The sequence below is a fragment of the Loxodonta africana genome, chromosome 14 (assembly GCF_030014295.1).
Source record: "Loxodonta africana isolate mLoxAfr1 chromosome 14, mLoxAfr1.hap2, whole genome shotgun sequence".
In the NCBI taxonomy this organism is placed as follows: domain Eukaryota; kingdom Metazoa; phylum Chordata; class Mammalia; order Proboscidea; family Elephantidae; genus Loxodonta; species Loxodonta africana.
In genome coordinates, this window is record NC_087355.1 from 57,150,381 (window position 1) to 57,170,582 (window position 20,202).

The 20,202-nt window shown below is 36.2% G+C and overlaps 1 protein-coding gene across 11 annotated transcripts in view; it reads left to right on the plus strand.

Moving 5' to 3' along the window:
* The window catches only part of OXR1 (oxidation resistance 1), a 149,280-nt gene that overhangs the window by 80,046 nt on the left and 49,032 nt on the right, over positions 1-20,202 (plus strand). For 5 of the 11 annotated variants that reach the window (XM_064267998.1, XM_023545939.2, XM_023545943.2 and 2 more), the window contains exons 3-6: positions 4,121-4,228; positions 4,818-4,865; positions 5,164-5,277; positions 19,385-19,537. In XM_064267998.1, coding sequence (XP_064124068.1) covers positions 4,121-4,228; positions 4,818-4,865; positions 5,164-5,277; positions 19,385-19,537 — 423 coding nt within the window. Of the gene's footprint in view, positions 1-35; positions 3,577-4,120; positions 4,229-4,817; positions 4,866-5,163; positions 5,278-19,384; positions 19,538-20,202 lie in introns of those variants that run through there. The other 6 variants (XM_023545941.2, XM_003408429.4, XM_064267992.1 and 3 more) reach the window with 5 other exon arrangements.

Here is a 20,202-nt window from a genome sequence, read left to right on the forward strand (position 1 = left end):
ATTTATCTTTGCAATACTCTTAAAGGCATTCTCTGTGTATACCATAAATAAGTCAAGGATTATTAATTGCCTTATTTTAAAAACCTGTACTTCATTTCCAGTAACTGTTTTATTACTAATTAAATTCTTGTGTATTATACATTTTTTCCATAAAAGAATTTATTAAGTGTGATACAAAGATAGTTATTTCAGCAAATTTATTTTATTACAGATCATAATTTCCTGGGAGTCAAAGTTTCTGTGCCACAATTATTTTCATTAGGTTAAGCTTTTAGAAAAATATTTACTTTTTAGAAATGTGATCTTCATTATATCCCTAGCAGTGCTAATGATGACGAAAACAGCAGATGGAATACTTAAAATATAAATTGATGTTATCTTCCAAAATATCTTTCTTAGGTTAGACCAGTTGCATTGATTTATAGCTGTCTCTTTAGCTCTGAAGATGGAACTTGTTTATGACTGCTATGTTCTTAAAATGACCCTCAAAACTCCCTGCAGCCAGCTTTTCACATTTCTGGTTACTATGGGAGACTGAAGTGAGAAATAGACTTTAGTGTGTGGTATGCTGCTTATTTGATTGAATATAAATATTGTATATTTAGATAATGTTAATGTGTTATAAGGCAGTTATAATAACTGCGCTTAAATTTGTGTTACTATTTTGGGTTTGCCAAAGTATATTATTACAATATAACTGTATTAAGGAGAATATGCAAATTTCTGCATTTGTATCATCATGAAAACACCCAGGTTTGATGTGAATCTTGGTTATCTTACATGAATCCCTAAAGTTGAACAAATTGTCAAAACCTTGAGTTATGCTTTATTTTCATATACTGTATATTTGAAACCTAGATTTTAGGTATTTTTAAAAGATTAGAAATAGATAATGTAGGGTAGAATTAAATTCACTATTGTCAAAAGGACCTCTTAAAGCATATTATAAACTTAAATTGAGTATGCCTGTACTTTCTCTGCATAATTGAGAAATTCATAAAATAACTTTAAAAAGAGTAAAATATTAGACAATATAATTTGATGTACTTATTAGTGTTTGTTAGATGTAAGATTAGGACATACACACACAGAACCATGTGGTTTTGAAGAATTCACATGGTTTATTTGGTCTTTGAACATAGAAATTTGCCATTCTTTGCATGCCATTCAGTAAAACTATGCTATTGGAACTAAATTTAAATTAAGAACTATTAAGTTTTGGGGAGCGTTAATTGAAATATGAATTATTTTCTTACTATTATAGAATTTTTTTTTATAGAATGGGCTTTGGAAAAATAATCAAGTATAAAAAAGTATAAAAGTTATAAAACATCCTCTAGCAGGTCTTTGTTTTAGACTTCTCATTTTCATTTTTAATCTTATGTTTATTTTCTGTACCAAATCCTTAAAAGCATTTCCCAACCTCACTGATGTTTATTGTCTTATACATCATTCTTATTATAAGCAGTGAATCTCTATGTGACATACATTTTTGTATTTATGAAAATATATATTCTTATTTTTCTTAAAATTGAACTTTTTATAATACCACAAGGTACTTTCAAAATGTGTTTCTTCTAAAATATTTATGATCTAGCTTAAATAAATTTCCAGACCACTTAAATATAATATAAATAAAATTAGTTATTGTACTTTTAGGCAGCCTTAAAGTTAAAATAGGAGTGCTGCTGATGCAGTGGTTAAGCACTCGGCTGCTAACCAAAAGGTTGGCGGTTTGAACTCACCCAGCAGTTCGTGGGAGAAAGACCTGACAATCTGCTCCTATAAAGATTGCAACCTAGAAAACCTTATAGGGTGGTTGTACTTTGTCATATGAGGTCATGAGTAGAAAATTGACATGAGGGGACCTAACAACAAGAAGAACAAAGTTAAAATTGTGTGGGTGTGTATACACACACACACACACACACGTGTGTGTGTATGTATGCATGCATACACAAAGGTTTAACTGTAAAATTACTTTCAGTGAGAATCAAGAGTAGACCTAGAAAATGCTATACATTATCATTTTCTTCTTTGTTTACTTAATATCCCTATACCTTTTTACTAAAAGTGCCTTCCCCAAGGTCATAAATAAGTTTTCCATCACCAAACCAAGTAACTTTTCCAGTATTGTTGCTTCCAGCATATTCTTCCTTTTTCTGGTTTTAATTTCCTTCTTCTTGAGGTCTTTAGTAATTCTTTCAGCGAACACCTGTGAGTGGAAAATCTAACAATGCCTGAAAATATCTTCATTGCACCCTTATTCCTGGTAGTTTAGCTGTCTGTAGGTTTCTAGATTGAGAATTATTTTTTGTGAGCTCTTCAAGGATAGGAATCCATTGTCTTGTGCCTGTTTGTTGTCTTTTTATTTTTGTTAATTTCTAGGCAATTTTTCTTTCCTTTCTGGCTGCTTTTAAGGTTCCCTCTTTGTCTGTGGAGTTCTGTAGTGCTAGTATGATAAATCTGGATTTAAACACTCGTATTTTATTTATATTGCCTTTTATATTTCTTCAGTCTAAATAATCACGTCATTTATAAATTCAGGATAATTGTCTGCCATTATTTCTTTGACTATGTCCTCTTTTTTCTCCTTTCTCTTTCCAGAGCCCTACTTTATTCTTGAAACTAATTTCACTACATTTTGCTATCATTGTGCTTCATTGCCCTGGTATTCTTGCAGCCATTGTCATAGATCTGTGCTTCATAAATACACTCTGAATGGTTTGGGAGGAAGACAGTGTTCTACAAGGTGTTTTGTCAGTCTCCTAACCGTGTCAGTTCTATTCTCTCAAGTTTGAATGTCCTTCCCTTCTCAGTACTTCACAAGTCCCTACCCATTGTTTAAGACCCAGCTTTAAAGCTTTCTGCAGTCTTCTCTGGAGCATTTGAAGCTTATGGTGCTCCATCCTTACTTGGGACTCCTGTTACATTGTTGTTCCATTTTAAATTGCTTTTCATCTTTTATATAACTTTTTCTGTATATCTGTTTTCTTTTCCAACTAGATTGTAAATTCCTTGCTGTTTTATTTACAGTGTTGTCATAATACCCTGTGTACAGAGGACACTGAAGGAATATTTTAACTATTCATAAATTAAGTAACTTTTTCTTTCAGGAAAATTGGCAAAAATCCCATAATTTAAGATTTCTATAAATGTGATGATAGAAATATACTAAAGATTCAGGAGTAGATTACTCAACTTTGGTTCAAATATATTTTCTAATTTATGTATCTAAGTGGCAGTATTGCATGTGAAAGCTGGTCAATGAATAAGGAAGACCGAAGAAGAGTTGACGCCTTTGCATTGTGGTGTTGGCGAAGAACATTGAATATACCATGGACTGCCAAAAGAATGAACAAATCTGTCGTAGAAGAAGTACAGCCAGAACGCTCCTTAGAGGCAAGGATGGCGAGACTGCGTCTTACATACTTTGGACATGTTGTCAGGAGGGATCAGTCCCTGGAGAAGGACCTCATGCTTGGCAAAGTACAGGGTCAGCAGAAAAGAGGAAAACCCTCAACGAGGTGGATTGACACAGTGGTTGCAACAACGAGCTCAAGCATAACAACGATTGTAAGGATGGCTCAGGACAGGGCAGTGTTTCGTTCTGTTGTGCATAGGGTCACTATGAGTCGGAACTGACTCGACGGCATCTAACAACAACAACAAGTGGCAGTATATAGACAGATCGGTAGAAATCTCATTTTGAGTTTTTTTTTTGTACAGGTATACTTTGCGAAAATAAAATTAGTATGTTTCTTGAAATTGTATATATTTTGGGAACTATTTAAAGGAGTGTTATTTTAAAGCCTTTGTAAAATGAAAATCATTTGAGTTTGTGTTTTGTAAATTATATTTTTTATTTTGAAATTGCTTGAAGTAGAGACCCACGTGTAATTGTGATGTATTGCGCTAAAGCATACAGTCTGGATCATAATAGATTGAGACAGTTTGATGATAAAACACAAATTTCTTGACACTTATCTTCAAAGATGAAAATAGTATTTGTTAATCAAGTATAAGATTGGTCCCTAGAAATATTAATAATGGTTAAATGTCTTAGTTTAGTTTTTCTGGTTTAACAGATTAAAAAATTTTATTTTTTTCTTTGAAACAGGTTGAATCAAGGGATTCTTTGAACAGTATAGCCCTGAAATTTGATACAACACCCAATGAACTTGTTCAGTTAAATAAGTTATTCTCCCGAGCAGTTGTTACTGGACAGGTAATATCTTTTTTTTTTTAATGCATTGAAACTTAGAAATTTTAAGTAGCAAGACAAAGTATCTATTGCAATGTAGTTAATAATATAAAATATTAGACAAATAATTTTAGACGTACTTCAAATAAATCATATTGGCTATATAAGACAAAATTAACTCATTTATATCCATATGTATTTCCTTCTTAATACATACTGAAAATAATTGTGAATTGTGTTTTTGGATATATTTTAATTAGCTTTTAAAATATTCAGAGTAATACGTGCCATGACAGAAAAATGTGAAATGTGAATATTTTACAAGGTAAGTTACCCTTCCATCTCAAGCCTCCAATTTCCTTTTCCAGAAGGAACCACAGTTACCAGTTTGCATCTCCTTCCAAAAATATTCTATTTTTGTATTATTATTATTATTTAACTTCATTTCTTGAAAGATATTTAAGCACAGCCCTGTCTCAGTCTTTCTCATGTGTGGGTATGATGCATCACAGTTCATTAGTTACTCAGTAAGCTTTATACTATTTCCGTTTTTATTATTTTAAACATTGCCGTAGTGAACACTTTATACATATCTATTTTTCTATATGTGCAGGCATTTCTGCAGGGTGAATGTTTAGAACTGCAATCGCTGGATCAAAGAGTATGTGCATGTTTAGTATTTATAGCCAATGCCCAGTTGTCCTTTAAGAGGGACAGCAATAGTGTATGAGAATTACTGTTTCCACCCTATCTCCAATAGGACGTATTATCAACTTGTCTAAATTGATTTTAAGTATCTGTTTTTTAAACTTCGTTAGACTTATGATAATAAATATTCTTTTAATCTCTAAGCTATTTTTTCTATTTATTGCTTGAAGTCAGAGACAATAGTGCTTGAATACAACCTGAATATTAACATTTTGGTTTTACTAAATCCTTTTGTGAATATTTTCTTAAAGGTTTTATATGTTCCTGATCCCGAATACATCTCCAGTGTTGAGAGCTCCCCATCTATAAGCCCCATTAGTCCTCTGTCACCAACATCATCAGAGGCTGAATTTGATAAGACCACTGTAAGTGTCCCTGTCTTTTTAAAGATGGCTAGGAAGAAATTTCACTATATATATATAAATCTTTATTTTTTTTAACATTAATTTGACTATATTTGTAATGAAATTTTACTTGTTTTCTTACTTTGTAAATCTCAATTTTGAAAATGAAACATTATGATTGAATCACACAGCTCAAACTGACTTAATGTTTTTGTTGGTGATGTTCCAAAAGATATTCTTGAACTCTCTCTTATAAATACCATATAGTAATTGAATTCAGTAAGATATTCCATCTAACAGGCATGTAATTATCATGATAGAAATCCATGTCCAATTTAATTTTTATTTCAGTTTCTCTGAAATATTTATAAGGATACAGTTCTTTTTTGGCAAGCCTTTTTTTTTTTTTTTTTAATTGTAGTTTAGGTGAAGGTTTACAGAACAAACTAGCTTTGCATTAAACAGTTAGTACATGTATTGTTTTATGACATTGGCTTACAACCCCACAACATGCCATAAACTCTCCCTTCTCGACCTTGGGTTCCCTATTACGAGCTTTCCTGTCCCTTCCTGCCACCTAGTCCTTGCCCCTGGGCTGGTGTGCCTCTTTAGTGTCATTTTGTTTAATCTTTGGATGAAGGGTAGGTCTCAGGAGTGACTTCATCACTGAGCTAAAAGGGTATCCAGGGGCCATGCTCTCAGGGTTTCTTCACTCTCTGTTAGGCTAATAAGTCTGGTCTTTTTTTGTGAGTTAGAATTTTGTTCTACATTTTTCTCCAGCCCTGTCTGGGACCCTCTATTGTGATCCCTGTCAGAGCAGTCAGTGGTGGTAGCCGGACAACATCTAGGTGTACTGGAGTCAGTCTGGTGGAGACCATGGTAGTTGTGGTCCATTAGTCCTTTGGATTAGTCTTTCCCTTGTGTCTTTAGTTTTCTTCACTCTCCCTTGCTCCGGAAGGAGTGAGACCAGTAGAGTATCTTAGATAGTTGCTCGCAGGCTTTTAAAACCCCACGTGCTATTCACCAAAGTAGTATGTAGAACATTTTCTTTATAAACTGTGTTATGCCAGTTGAGCTAGATGCTCCCTGAGACTATGGTCCCCATAGCCCTCAGCCCAGTAATTGGGTCCCTCAGGGAGTTTGGATGTGCCTATGGAGCTTCCATGACCCTGCCTTGTACGAGTTGTGCTGGTTTTTCCAGTATTGTGTACTAACTTACCCTTCATCAAAGTTACCACTTATCTATTGTCTATTTAGTTTTTTTCCATCCCCACCCCACCCCTCCCTTGTAACCATCAAAGATTATTTCTTTTTGTGTGTAAACCTTCTCATGAGTTTTTATAGTAGTGGCCTCATACAATATTTGCCCTTTTGTGATTGACTTATTTCACTCAGCATAACGCCCTCGAGATTCATCCATGTTGTGAAATGCTTCACAGATTCATCATTGTTCTTTATTGTTTCATAGTTCTCCATTGTGTGTAAGTATCATGGTTTGTTTATCCATTCATCTGTTGATGGGCATCTAGGTTGTTTCCTTCTCTTTGCTATTGTGACAGTGCTGCAGTGAACATGGGTATGCATATGTCTATTCATGTGACAGCTCTTATTTCTCTAGGATATATTCCTGGGAGTGGGATTGCTGGATCATACGGTATTTCTATTTCTAGCCTTCTAAGGAAGTGCCATATCATTTTCCAAAATGATTATACCATTTTGCCCTCTCACCACCAATGCATAATAGTTCTAATCTCCCCACAGCCTCTCCAACATTTATTTTCTGCTTTTTTTTGATTCCTGCCAGTATTGCAGGGGTGAGATGGTATCTCATTGTGGTTTTGATTTGCATTTCTCTAATGGCAAAAAAAAAAAAAAAAAAAAAAGAATGGCTAGTGATCACCAGCATTTCCTTATGTATCTGTTAGCCGCTTGAATGTCTTCTTTGGTGAAGTGTCTGTTCATTTCCTTTGCCCCTTTATTAATTGAATTATTTGTCCTTTTGTTGTAGAGATGTTGGATTTTCCTGTAGATTTCAGAGACTAGACCTTTGTTGGATTTATAATAGCCAAAGATTTTTTCCCAGTCTGTAGGTTCTCTTTTTACCCTTCTGGTGAAGTGTTTGATGAGCATAAGTGTTTAATTTTTAGAAGATCCCAGTTATCTAGCTTATCTTGTGGAGTTTGTGTGTTGTTAGTTATGGTTTGTATCCTGTTAATGCTGTATGTTAGGATCTCTAGTGTTGACTCTATTTTTTAATAGTTTTTGGTTTTATGTTTACGTCTTTGATCCATTTTGAATTAGTTTTTGTGTATGGTGTGAGGTATAGGTCCTGTTTCATTTTTTTGCAGATGTATATCCAGTTTTGCCAGCACCATTTGTTCAAATGACTGTCTTTTCCCCATTTGATGGACTTTGGGCCCTTGTCGAAGACCAGGTGACCGTAGGTGGATGGATTTACATCTGGGTTCTCAATTCCATTCCATTAGTCAGTGTATCTGTTACTGTCCCAGTACCAGGCTGTTTTGACTACCGTAGCTATGTAGTAGATTCTGAGGTCAGGTAGTGCTAAATTCTGAGGTCAGGTAATGCTAGTCTTACTTTATTCTTCTTCTTTAATAGTGCTTTACTTTTCCAGGGCCTCTTTCCTTTCCATATAGTTAACGATTAGTTTTTCCATCTCTTTAAAGAATGTTGTCAGTATTTGAATTGGGATTGTATTGTATTTGTAAATTGCAGTTGGGCACAATTGTCATTTTCACAATGTCTGCTTCTCCATGAGCATGGTATGTCTTTCCAATTATGTAGCTCTCTTTTGATTTGTTGCAGTAGTGTTTTATAGTTTTCTTTGTATAGGTCTGTTACATTCCTGGTTAGGTTTATTCCTAAGTATTTTATTTTTTTAGGGGCTATTATAAATGGTAGTGGTTTCCTGATTTCATTTTTGTCATTTTCTTTACTGGTGTATAGGAATCCAACTGATTTTTGTATGTTTATCTTTTTTACTGCTACTCTGCTGAATCTTTGTATTATTTGCTGTAGTTTTCCTGTGGAGTCTTTTGGGTTTTCTATGTATAGTATCATAATCATACTTCTTCATTACCAATTTGGATGCCCTTTATTTCTTTTTCTTTCCTTATTGCTCTGGCTAGGACTTCCAGCACAGTGTTAAATAGAAGTGGTGATAAAGGGCACCCTTGTCTTGTTCCTGTTCTCTAGGGGAATGTTTTCAGCCTCTCTTCATTAAGAATGATGTTGGCTGTGGTTTTGTATAGATACCCTTTATTATGTTGAGGAATTTCCCTTCTATCCCTATTTTACTGAGAGTTTTTATCAGGGTTGGGTGTTGGACTTTTCTGCATTGATTGAGATGATCATTTGATTCTTTTATTTATGTGGTAGATTGCATTGACTGATCTTCTAATGTTGAACCATCCTTGTGTGCCTGGTATGCATCCTACTTGGCTATGGTGTATTATTTTTTTGATATGATGCTGAATTCTATTGGCTAGAATTTTGTTGAGAATTTTTGCATCTATATTCATGAGAGGTATTGGTCTGTAATTTTCTTTTTTTTGTGGTGTCTTTGCCTGGTTTCGATATCAGGGTTATGCTGGCTACATAGAATGTATTCAGAAGTATCCCTTCCTTTTCTGTGTTCTGAAATAGTTGAGTAGTACTGGTGTAAGCTCTTCTCTAAATGCTTGGTAAAATTCTCCAGTAAAGCCATCTGGACCAGGGTTTTTTTGTTTGTTTGTTTGGAGTTTTTTTTTTTTTTTTTTTTACCTTTTCAATCTCTTGTATGGGTCTGTTCAGAATTTCAACTGCATTTTATATTAGTTTGGGTAAGTAGTGTGTTTCTAGAAATTTATCCATTGCCTCTAGGTTTTCAAATTTGTTGGAGTATAGTTTTTCATAGTACTCTGTTATGATCTTTTTTATTTCAGTTCGGCCTGTTGTAATGTCCCCCATTTCATTTCTTATTTGGGTTATTTGCATCCTCTCCTGTTTTTCTTTTGTCATTTTGACCAGTGGCTTGTCAATTTTGTTGATTCTTTCAAAGAACCAACTTTTGGTTTTGTTGATTCTTTCTGTTGTTTTTCTATTCTCTATTTCGTTTATTTCTGCTTTGATCATTATTTCCTTTCTTCTGGTGGCTGTGGGATTCTTTTGCTTTTCTCTTTCTATTGTTGGAGTTGTGTTTTGATTTTGTCCCTTTCTTCTTTTTTGATGTGTGCATCTATTACTGTAAATTAATCTCTGATCACTGCCTTTGCCGTGTCCCAAAGGCTTTGGTGTGATGTGTTTTCATTCTCGTTTGATTCTAGGAATTTTTTGATTCCATCTCTGATTTCTTCTCTTACCCAGTGGTTTTTAAGCAGGGTGTTATTCAGTGTCCCTGTAATTGATTTTTTTTTTCCTTGCTCTTCCTGTTGTTAATTTCTACTTTGATGGCATTGTAATCAGAGATGATAGTTTGTATTATCTCAGTGTTTTGAATTTTGTTAAGGGTTGCTTTGTGGCCTAAGATGTAATCTATTCTGTAGAATGTTCCATGTGCATTAGAAAAGGATGTGTACTTTGCATCTCTTGGGTGGAGTGTTCTATATATGTCTATGAGTTCAGGCTGGCTGATTGTGCCCTTTAGATCTTCTGTATCTTTGCTGAGTTTGTTTCTAGATGTTCTGTCCTTTACTGAGAGTGATGTGTTGAAATCTTCTACTGTTATTGTGGAATTGTCAGTCTCTCTTTTAAGCGCTGTTAGAGTTTATGTATTTTGGAGCCCTGTCATTGGGTGCATAGATTTGACAAACTGTCTTTTAAAAACGAATTTATTATCATCCTCTTAGTCATTCTTCTAAATATTAATATAAAAAAATAGAGTTAATTTATCAATTATTATTAAGGAATAAGTCTAAAAATTCATTTTAAGGAACCAGTGGATTTAATCATTATGATTAAAATGTCTCTGAAAGGAACTATATACTTCTGTTTCTTTTCTATATAAATTAATATTAATTATAATTTCCCCTTCTCTTAATAACCTAAAGATTATGTTTACATGTATAAATAAACTAGTCCTCCATGTATTAATTTCCTAAGGCTGCCAAAGCATAGTACTACAAACAGGGTGTCTTAAACAACAAAACCACCACCCATCTGTCAGCTTATTGTATTGTGGTGACTTGCATGTTGCTGTGATGCTGGAAGTTATACCATGAGTATTTCAAATACCAGCAGGGTTACTTATGGTGGACAGGTTTCAACAGAGTTTCCAGACCAAGACAGACTAGAAAGAAGGACCTGGTGATCTATTTCTGAAAAAATTGGCCAGTGAAAACCTTACGGATAGCAGCAGAACATCGTCTAATATAGCGCTGGAAGATGAGCCCCTCTGGTTGGAAGACAGTAAAATATAATTGGGGAAGAGCTACTTTCTCAAAGTAGAGTCAACCTTAATGACATAGATGGAGTAAAGCTTCTGGGGCCTTTATTTGCTGATGTGGCACAACTCAAAATGAGAAGAAACAACTGCAAACATCCATTCATACTCAGAACATGGAATGTATGAAATATGAATCAAGGAAAATTGGAAGTTGTCAAATATGAAATGGAACACTTGGCTGATGTCCTAGGCATTAGTGAGCTGAAATGGACTGTTACTGGCTATTTTGAATTGAAAAATGATATGGTCTTCTGTGCCGGGAATAACAAATTGAAGAGGAACGGCATTGCATGCATTGTCAAAAAGAACATTTCAAGATCTATCCTAAAGTACAACATTGTCTGTGATAGGATAATATCCATACGCGTACAAGGAAGAACCGTTAATACGACTGTTATTCAAATATATATACCAACCACTAGGGCCAAAGATGAAGAAATAAAAGATTTTTATCAGCTGCTGAAGTCTGAAATTGATCGAACATGCAATCAAAATGTATTGATAATTACTGGTGCTTGAAATGTAAAAGTTGGAAACAAAGAAGAAGGATCAGTAGTTGGAAAATGTGACCTTGGTGATAGAAAGAATGCTGGCGATTGCATCATAGAATTTTACAAGACCAATTACCCATTCACTGAAAATACCTTTTCTCAACAACATAAACAGTGACTATCCACGTGGACCTCACCAGATGGAGTACACAGGAATCAAATTGACCACATCTTCTATGGAAAGAGACAAGGCCAGGGGCCAACTGGAGATAAGACTATCAATTGCTCATATCAAGTTCAAGTTGAAGCTGAAGAAAATTAAAATAAGTATACGAGAGCCATATTATGACCCGGGGTATAAACCCATTGAACCCAAACCCATTGCCATCAAGTTGATTCCAGCTCATAGTGACCCTATAGGACAGAGTAGAACTGCCCCATAGGGTTTCCAAGGAGCGGCTGGTGGATTCGAACTGCCAACCCTTTGGTTAGCAGGTGAGCTCTTAACCACTGCACCACCAGGGGTGCTTCTTGAGTATATCCCACCTGAATTTGGAGATCTCAAGAATACGTTTGACACGTTGAACACTAATGACCAAAGACCAGGCAAGTTATGGGATGATATTAAGGACATCATACATAAAGAAAGCAGAAGGTTGTTAAAAAGACAGGAGAAAAAGATAAGACCAAAATGGATGTCAGAATAGACTCTGAAACTTGCTATGGAACATAGAGTAGCTAAACCAAATGGAAGAAATGATGAAGTAAAAGAGCTGAACAGAAGATTTCAAAGGGCAGCTTGAGAAGAAAAAGCATTATAATGAAATGTACAAAGACCTGGAGTTTAAAAACCAAAAGGGAAGAACACACTCAACATTCCATAAGCTGAAAGAACTAAAGAAGAATTTCAAACCTCTGGTTGGAATATTGAAGAATTTTATGGGCAAAAAATTTGAATGACTCAGGAAGCATCAAAAGAAGATGGAAGGAATACACAGAGTCACTGTACCAAAAAGAATTGGTCAACGCTCAACCATTTCAGGAGGTAGCATATGATCAAGAACTGATGGCACTGAAGGAAGAAATCCAAGCTACACTGAAGTCATTGGTGAAAAACAAGGCTTCAGGAATGGACAGAATACCAATTGAGATGTTTCAACAAATGGATGCAGTGCTAGAAGCACTCACTCATCTATGGCAAGAAATTTGGAAGACAGCTACTTGGCCAACCGAGTGGAAGAGATCCGTGTTTATGCTCATTGCAAATAAAGGTGATCCTACCAAATGCAGAAATTATCGAGCACTATCATTAGTATCACATGCAAGTAAAATTATGCTGAAGAGAATTTAAAAACAGTTGCAATAGTACATCAACAGGGAATGCCAGAAATTCAAGATGAATTCAGAAGAGGATATGGAATGAGGGGCATCATTGCTGATGTCAGATGGATCTTGGCTGAAAGCAGAGAATACCAGAAAGATGTTTGCTTGTGTTTTACTGACTATGCAAAGGCATTCAACTATGTGGATTGTAAGAAATTATGGCTAATATCAAGAAGAATGGGAACTTCAGAACACAAAGTGCTCATGTGGAACATGTACAGAGACCAAGAGGCAGTCGTTTTAACACACCGGAGGAATAGTGCATTGCTTAAAATCTGGAAATTTTTAGTTTGGGGGCTTGGGGGGAGTTGTATCCTTTCAACCATACTTATTCAATTTGTATGCTGAGCAAATAGCCTGGGGAGCTGGACTGTATAAAGAAGGAGGCATCAGGATTGGAGGAAGGCTCGTTAACAACCTGCGATATGCAAATGACACAGCCTTGCTTGCTGAAAGGAAACTCTTCTCGAAATACTTACTGATGACGATCAAATACTTACTGATGAACATCAAAGACTACAGCCTTCAGTATGGATTACACCTCAACATAAAGAAAACAAAAATCTTACAACTAGACCAATTAGCAGCATCATCATAAATGGAGAAAATACTGAAGTTGTCAAGGATTTCATTTTACTTGTATTTATAATCAGTGCCCATGGAAGCAGCAGGTAGGAAATCAAAGGACGTGTTGCGTTGGGCAAATCTGCTGCAAAAGACTTCTTTGAAGTGTTAAAGAGCAGAGAGATCACCTTGTGCACTAAGGGGCACCTGACCCAAGTCTTGGTGTTTTCAGTTACCCTCATAATGCATGCAAAAGCTGGACAGTGAATAAGTAAGACTGAAGAAGCATTGATGTCTTTGAATTATGGTGTTGGTGAAGAATATTCAGTACTTGATGGACTGCCAGAAGAAAGAACAAACCTGTTTTGGAAGTACAGCCAGAATGCTCCTTTGCGTCAATGATGGCGAAACTTTGTCTCACATACTTTTGGGACATGTTATCAGGAGGGACCAGTCCCCGGAGAAGAACATCGTGCTTGGTGAAGTAGAGGGTCAGCCAAAAAACAGGAATACCCTCAATGAAATGAACTGACACAGTGGCTGAAACAGTTGGCTCATACATGGCAGTGCTTATGAGGATGGCGCAGGACTGGGCAGTGTTTCATTCTGTTGTACATAGGGTCATTATGAGTTGGAACTGACTCGATGACACTTACCAACAATTACCAACTGAAGTTCATTCTTTTACATTTCTGGAGAGTACAAATTCAAAGTAAAGGTTTCAGCAGGACCACGCATCAGCTCACGTGTCTGTCAGTTTGTCGTATTGTGGGGGCTTGCGTGTTGCTGTGATGCTGGAAGCTATGCCACTGGTATTCAGATACCAGCAGGGTCACCCATGGAGGACAGGTTTCAGCTGAGCTTCCAGACTAAGACAGACTAGGAAGAAGGACCCAGCAGTCTACTTCTGAAAAGTATTAGCCAGTGAAAACCTTCTGAATAGCAGCGGAACAATGTCTGACATAGTGCTGGAAGATGAGCCCTCCAGCTTGGAAGGCACTCAAAAGATGACTAGGGAAGAGCTGCCTCCTCAAAGTAGAGTCGACCTTAATGACGTGGATGGAGTAAAGCTTTCGAGACCTTCATTTGCTGATATGGCATGACTCAAAATGAGAAGAAACAGCTGCAAACATCCATTAATAATTGGAACCGGGAATGTACGAAGTATGAATCTAGGAAAATTAGAAATCGTCAAAAATGAAATGCAATGCATAAACATCGATACCCTAGGCATTAGTGAACTGAAGTGGACTGAAATCGGACAGTCATATAGTTTACTATGCTGGAAATGACGGCTTGAAGAGGAATGGTGTTGCTTTCATCATCAAAAAGAGCATTCAAGATCTATCCTGAAGTACAGTGCTGTCCGTCATAGAATAATATCCATATGCGTACAAGGAAGAACAGTTAATACGACTATTATTCAAACATACATACCAACCACTAGGGCCAAAGATGAAGAAATAGAAGATTTTTATCAGCTGCTGAAGTCTGAAATTGATTGAACATGCAATCAAGATGCATTGATAATTACTGGTGATTTTAATGCGAAAGTTGGAAACAAAGAAGAAGGATCAGTAGTTGGAAAATATGGCCTTGGTGATAGAAACAATGCTGGAGATCGAATGATAGAATTTTGCAAGACCAGCGACTTCTTCATTGCTAATACCTTCTTTCACCAACATAAACAGCAACTATACACATGGACCTCGCCAGGTGCAACACACAGAAATCAAATTGACTACATCTATACTATTTTTTTTTTTTTTTAATACTATATGAAGAAGAACAGGGCATCAGGATTGGATGAAGATTCATTTAACAACCTGCGTTATGCAGATGACACAACCTTGCTTGCTGAAAGTGAAGAGGACTTGAAGCACTTACTAATGAATATCAAAGACCACAGCCTTCAGTATGGATTGCACCTCAACATAAAGAAAACAAAAATCCACACAAGTGGACCAATGAGTAACATCATGATAAATGGAGACAAGATTGAAGTTGTCAAGGATTTCATTTTACTTGGATCCACAATCAACAGCCATGGAAGCAGCAGTCAAGAAATCAAAAGACCCACTGCAGTGGGCAAATCTGCTGCAAAGGACCTCCTTAAAGTGTTAAAGAGCAAATATGTCACCTTGAACACTAAGGTGCGCCTGACCCAAGCCATGCTATTTTCAATTGCATCATATGCATGTGAAAGCCAGACAATGAATAAGGAAGACCGAAGAAGAATTGATGCCTTTGAATTGTGGTGTTGGTGAAGAATATTGAATATACATACCATGGACTGCCAGAAGAACGAATAAATCTGTCTTGAAGAAGTACAACCAGAATGCTCCTTAGAAGCAAGGATGGCGAGACTGCATCTTAGATACTTTGGACATGTTGTCAGGAGGGATCAGTCTTTGGAGAGGGACATCGTGCTTGGCAAAGTACAGGGTCAGTGGAAGAGAGGAAGACCCTCAACAAGGTGGATTGACACAGTGGCTGCAACAATGAGCTCAAGGATAACAACGATTGTGAGGATGGCACAGGATCAGGCAGTGTTTCATTCTGTTGTGCATAGGGTCGCTATGAGTCGGAACCGACTCGACGGCACCTAACAACAGCAACAACGACATACATCAGCTCTGAATGCTCTGGTAAAGAATCCTTCCTTGCCTCTTCCTAGTTTCTGCTGTTTGTTTGTAATCCTTGGCATTCTTTGGCTTGTAGCTAGATCCCTCCAGCCTCTGCTTCAGTTTTCATATGAGCTTCCGGTGTGTTTTCTTGTGACTAAATCCTCCTGCTCTTTCTTTTATAAAGACCCCTGTCTTTGAATTCAGGGCCTGTCTTAGTTATCTAGTGCTGTTATAATAGAAATATCACAAGTGGATGGTTTTAACAAACGCAAGTTTATTCTCTCATAGTATTGGAGGCTCAAAGCCTGAATTCAGGGCAGCAGCTCCAGGGGAAGGCTCTCTCTCTCTCTGTCAACTCTGGGAGAAGGTTCTTTTCATCAATCTGTCCCTGGCCTGGGAGCTTCTCACCGCAGGGACCCCTGGTCCAAAGGACACACTTCACTCCTGTTGCTTCTTCCTTGGTGGCATGAGGTCCCTCTCCTCTCTGCTTGATTCTCTATTTTATATCTCAGAAGAAATTGAATCAAGATACAACCTAATGCTGTAGATTGAATTCTGCCTTATTAACATAACTGCCTCTAATCTTGCCTCATTGACATAATAGAAGCTAGGATTTACAGCACATAGGATAATCACATCAGATAACAAAATGGTGGACTACCACACAATACGGGGAATCATGGCCTAGCCAAGTTTGCATCCATTTTTGGGGGACACAGTTCAGTCCATAACAGGGCCTGAAAAATTGGAGGGTTACAGTCGGACTCTAAATTTTTGTAGTTTTTAGGCAAGTAATTCTTTATATTGAAAAAAGAAACATATTTGTAATTTACAAGATAAGAATGGTAAAATCATTGGGTGAGATTTTATTCTAGATTCTGGATGGGCATCATTTCCTTAATTAGAATTCACAGTTGATCCCGCTTTGCTTTTAACCTGGCTGCTCAAAAGCTCAGAGTGAAGTCTAAAACCCTAAATACAGCACTTACATTGTTCTTACAGTTGCATTTACTTTTACTTGACTCTGATATTTTTACTTTTTATGTGTATTTTTTTATTTTACTCTATGTTTTGTTGGTAAGCAGCCTCAAATTCTTGGTCTTAAGAAGTGGAATTTAAATAAATTCTCAGAGAAATGGTTAATGTAATTATTTATAGGAGGTAAATGGTGACCATCCTGTCTATTTTCTTGGACTGAATGAAGAAAAATAATATACATTGCTTTAAAATAAATGTTTTCTTTTAAAGTATATAGTGTATTGTATATACACGTGTTACATGAAATAAATGCATATGTTGATATTTCTGTGCCTATAATAGTTTTTCGTCCTTCAACTTCCTTTGCCTTACCTGTGTGTCACCAGAGAACATTTCTAGAAATTTTCAATCACGGGGGGGCAAAAGTAGAACCAAGGCAACATGGGAAATGAAGAGTTTGGAGTGGCACATTGTTTTATGGTAATGATTTATAATCATTATGCAAATTGTGGTATACAGTGTAGAATCAAAGGAGCTCTGGTGGTCCAGTGGTTAAACACTTGACTGCTAACTGAAAGGTCAGTGGTTTGAACCCACCAGCTGCTCTGCAGCAGTCTGCTTCTATAAAGATTTACAGCTTTGGAAACCCTATTAGGCAGTTCTATTCTGTGTTATAGGTTCCCTATGAGTCAAAATCGACTCGATAGCATGGGTAATGTATAACCGTTGTATTAAATAAGATTATTATAGTCAGCCATCTTGGGACATTTGTCCTAGGAATGCATTGGTATCTCACATTTAAACATTTGATCAATAATTAAGGTTAGGTAGATGAATGTTTATTTTAATGTTTTTAAGGACATTTCCTTCCCCAGTGGCTGAAGCAAAATTATACAAAGAAACTTCAGAAAGCCCCCAAAATCAGTTTCAAAACCACTGTTTTAAGAATCAGAATCTATAAATATCAGTCAAAATCAGCTATAAAAAGATACTGATACTTTGGGTAATGTACATTTATATAAGCAATAATGAGAACTGATAATTTTTCATCCAGACAGCTTTGGTCTTTCTTAAAGAAGTTGTACTCTTTTGTATTATACTTTGAGTGTTTGCTAAGTTAATCTTATGTATTTTTTTTAATAGGACTCTATCAACAAATCAGGGATTAGTATAAATACTGAATTGTAGAATTTGAGACCTTGAGGGAACCTCAGTGATTCATCTTCACTTAAGGCACACATTTAACAATGTACATTGCTGTATTTTGTAACTAATGTGGTAATGTAATAGATAACATAACGTATTTGCTAACTGGGTTTGGGGGTAATTGGGCAGTCATAAACGGTTTGTTGATAGCTTTTGAATCTTACCATGTAAGCAAATGAAGAGTCCTGAAGGCTTTACTCCATCTGTATCATTAAAGTCAACTCTACTTTAGGAACGCAGCTCATTCCCAGTCATATTTTGAGGGCCTTCCAATCTGGGAGGTTTATTTTCTAGCACTATAATGGGTCAGAATTGACCCAATGGCAGTGGGGTTTATAACGCCCACTGTTCTGTCTTTGAGAACTGCACTAAACATGAAAACAGGTGCCATTCTTTCCAGTAATTCCTGATGTAAGAATGAGAAAAGAAATAAAAAACATAAGGAAAATATTAGCCCAAAGGACTTATGAACCATAGCCTTCACCAGCCTGAACCCAGAAGAACTAGATGGTGCCTGGCTACAACTACCGACCATTCTGACAAAGATCACAACAGAGGGTCCTGGACAGAGTGGGAAAAAAATGCAGAACAAAGCCCAAATTCACGAAAAAAAGTTCAGACTTACTGGTCTGCCAGAGACTGGAGGAACCCCTGGGACTGTGGCCCCTGGACAACCTGCTAAGTCAGAGCTGAAACCACTCCCAAAGTCCACCTTTCAGTCAAAGATTAGACAGGCCTAGAAAACAAACAATAACATGTGTGAGGAACAAGCTTCTTCAAAGATATGAGAACAAATGAAAAACATCTGCCCAAAAGCAAAGACGGGAAGGCAGGAATGGACAGGAAACCTGTATGAATGAATACCAGAAACCAGAGGTGGAAAGGGAGAGAATACTGACACAACGTGGGGATTGCAGCCCGTGTCACAAAACAAGTTATGTGTAAATTTTTGAATGAGAAACTAATTTTCGCTGTAAACTTTCACCCCAAGCACAACAAAATTAAAAGAAACATTTAGGAGCAAAAAATAAAAAATAGTGGCAACACTAATTGCTGGCAAGGATGTGGAGAAATGAGATTATTCTTACATTGGCTGTGGGAATGTAGAGTGGTACCGTCACTGTAGAAAATAGTTCGGCAATTTCTTATAAAATTAAACGTGCAGTTACCGTACAACTGAGCAATTCTGTTCTTGGACGTTTATCTCAAAGAAATAAAAGCTTATGTTTACACATACAGACATACACATACACAAAAGAATGAGAAAAGTTTTTTTTTTTTCAAAACTGTATTTACAGTATTTATTTTGGATTGAACTCCAGACTGTGATGAAAAAGAACAGCACTTACTAGGGAAGGCTATTCATTTGACTTTCATAATGTGCTTATTTTTATTTAGTTCTCAGAGATGCCTTTTTTTTTTTTTCCCCCTCTTAGAATCCTGATGTAGTCCACCAGAAAGAAGCAACTCCCTCATCTCCTTTTACAGGTATTCGACCTACACGAGTTGTATCTTCAACTTCTGAGGAGGAAGAAGCATTTACTGAGAAATTTCTTAAAATTAATTGCAAATACATTACCAGTGGCAAGGTAATGAATGATTCTTTAGGGAAAATGTTTTATCAAGGTTTATTATTACTAAAATATAGCAACTTGACTTACACTTTAAGATACCAACATCAGTAAAGTCTTTACTGTTTACAAAGGGTATTGGTGATGCTATCAGTTTGGATTAGTGTGGCTCTTGGTCACAGCTCACAAATCTGGTGTGCTGTTAAAATTGTTAAAGGCATTGGGATGGATATACATAAAGTTATAATGCTTGGCTGATTTGCTATTGATAGAATATATCAAAAAGCACATATAAAAAGACTACTGCTGGAACTGCTGGACACTCTTTGGAGTGCTAAGTCTGACAAGCTTAGTACAAGAAATAAATAGGAAGGTAACTAGTATGTGTTGAGTACCTATGAGGTGTATTAATTTTATCAACTCAGAATAATCCTTTGAGTTATTGAGTCCTGTTCTTTCTTCACAGGGGAAAAAAAAAAAAATTCAGAAAAGGTTAATAGGTCCAAAGTTTCTCTATGATGGCCAGAATTCAAACCCAGTTTGAATCCACCTTTTATCTACCATACCTTGCTGCTTTTCTAAGCAAAATCTTCTAGTCTGAAAAGAGAATGTAGTAAAGTAGCATAGAGTTGGAAAATAAGCTCTAGGTATTGCTTTTTTTTTTTTTTTATTGCTTAGAAAGT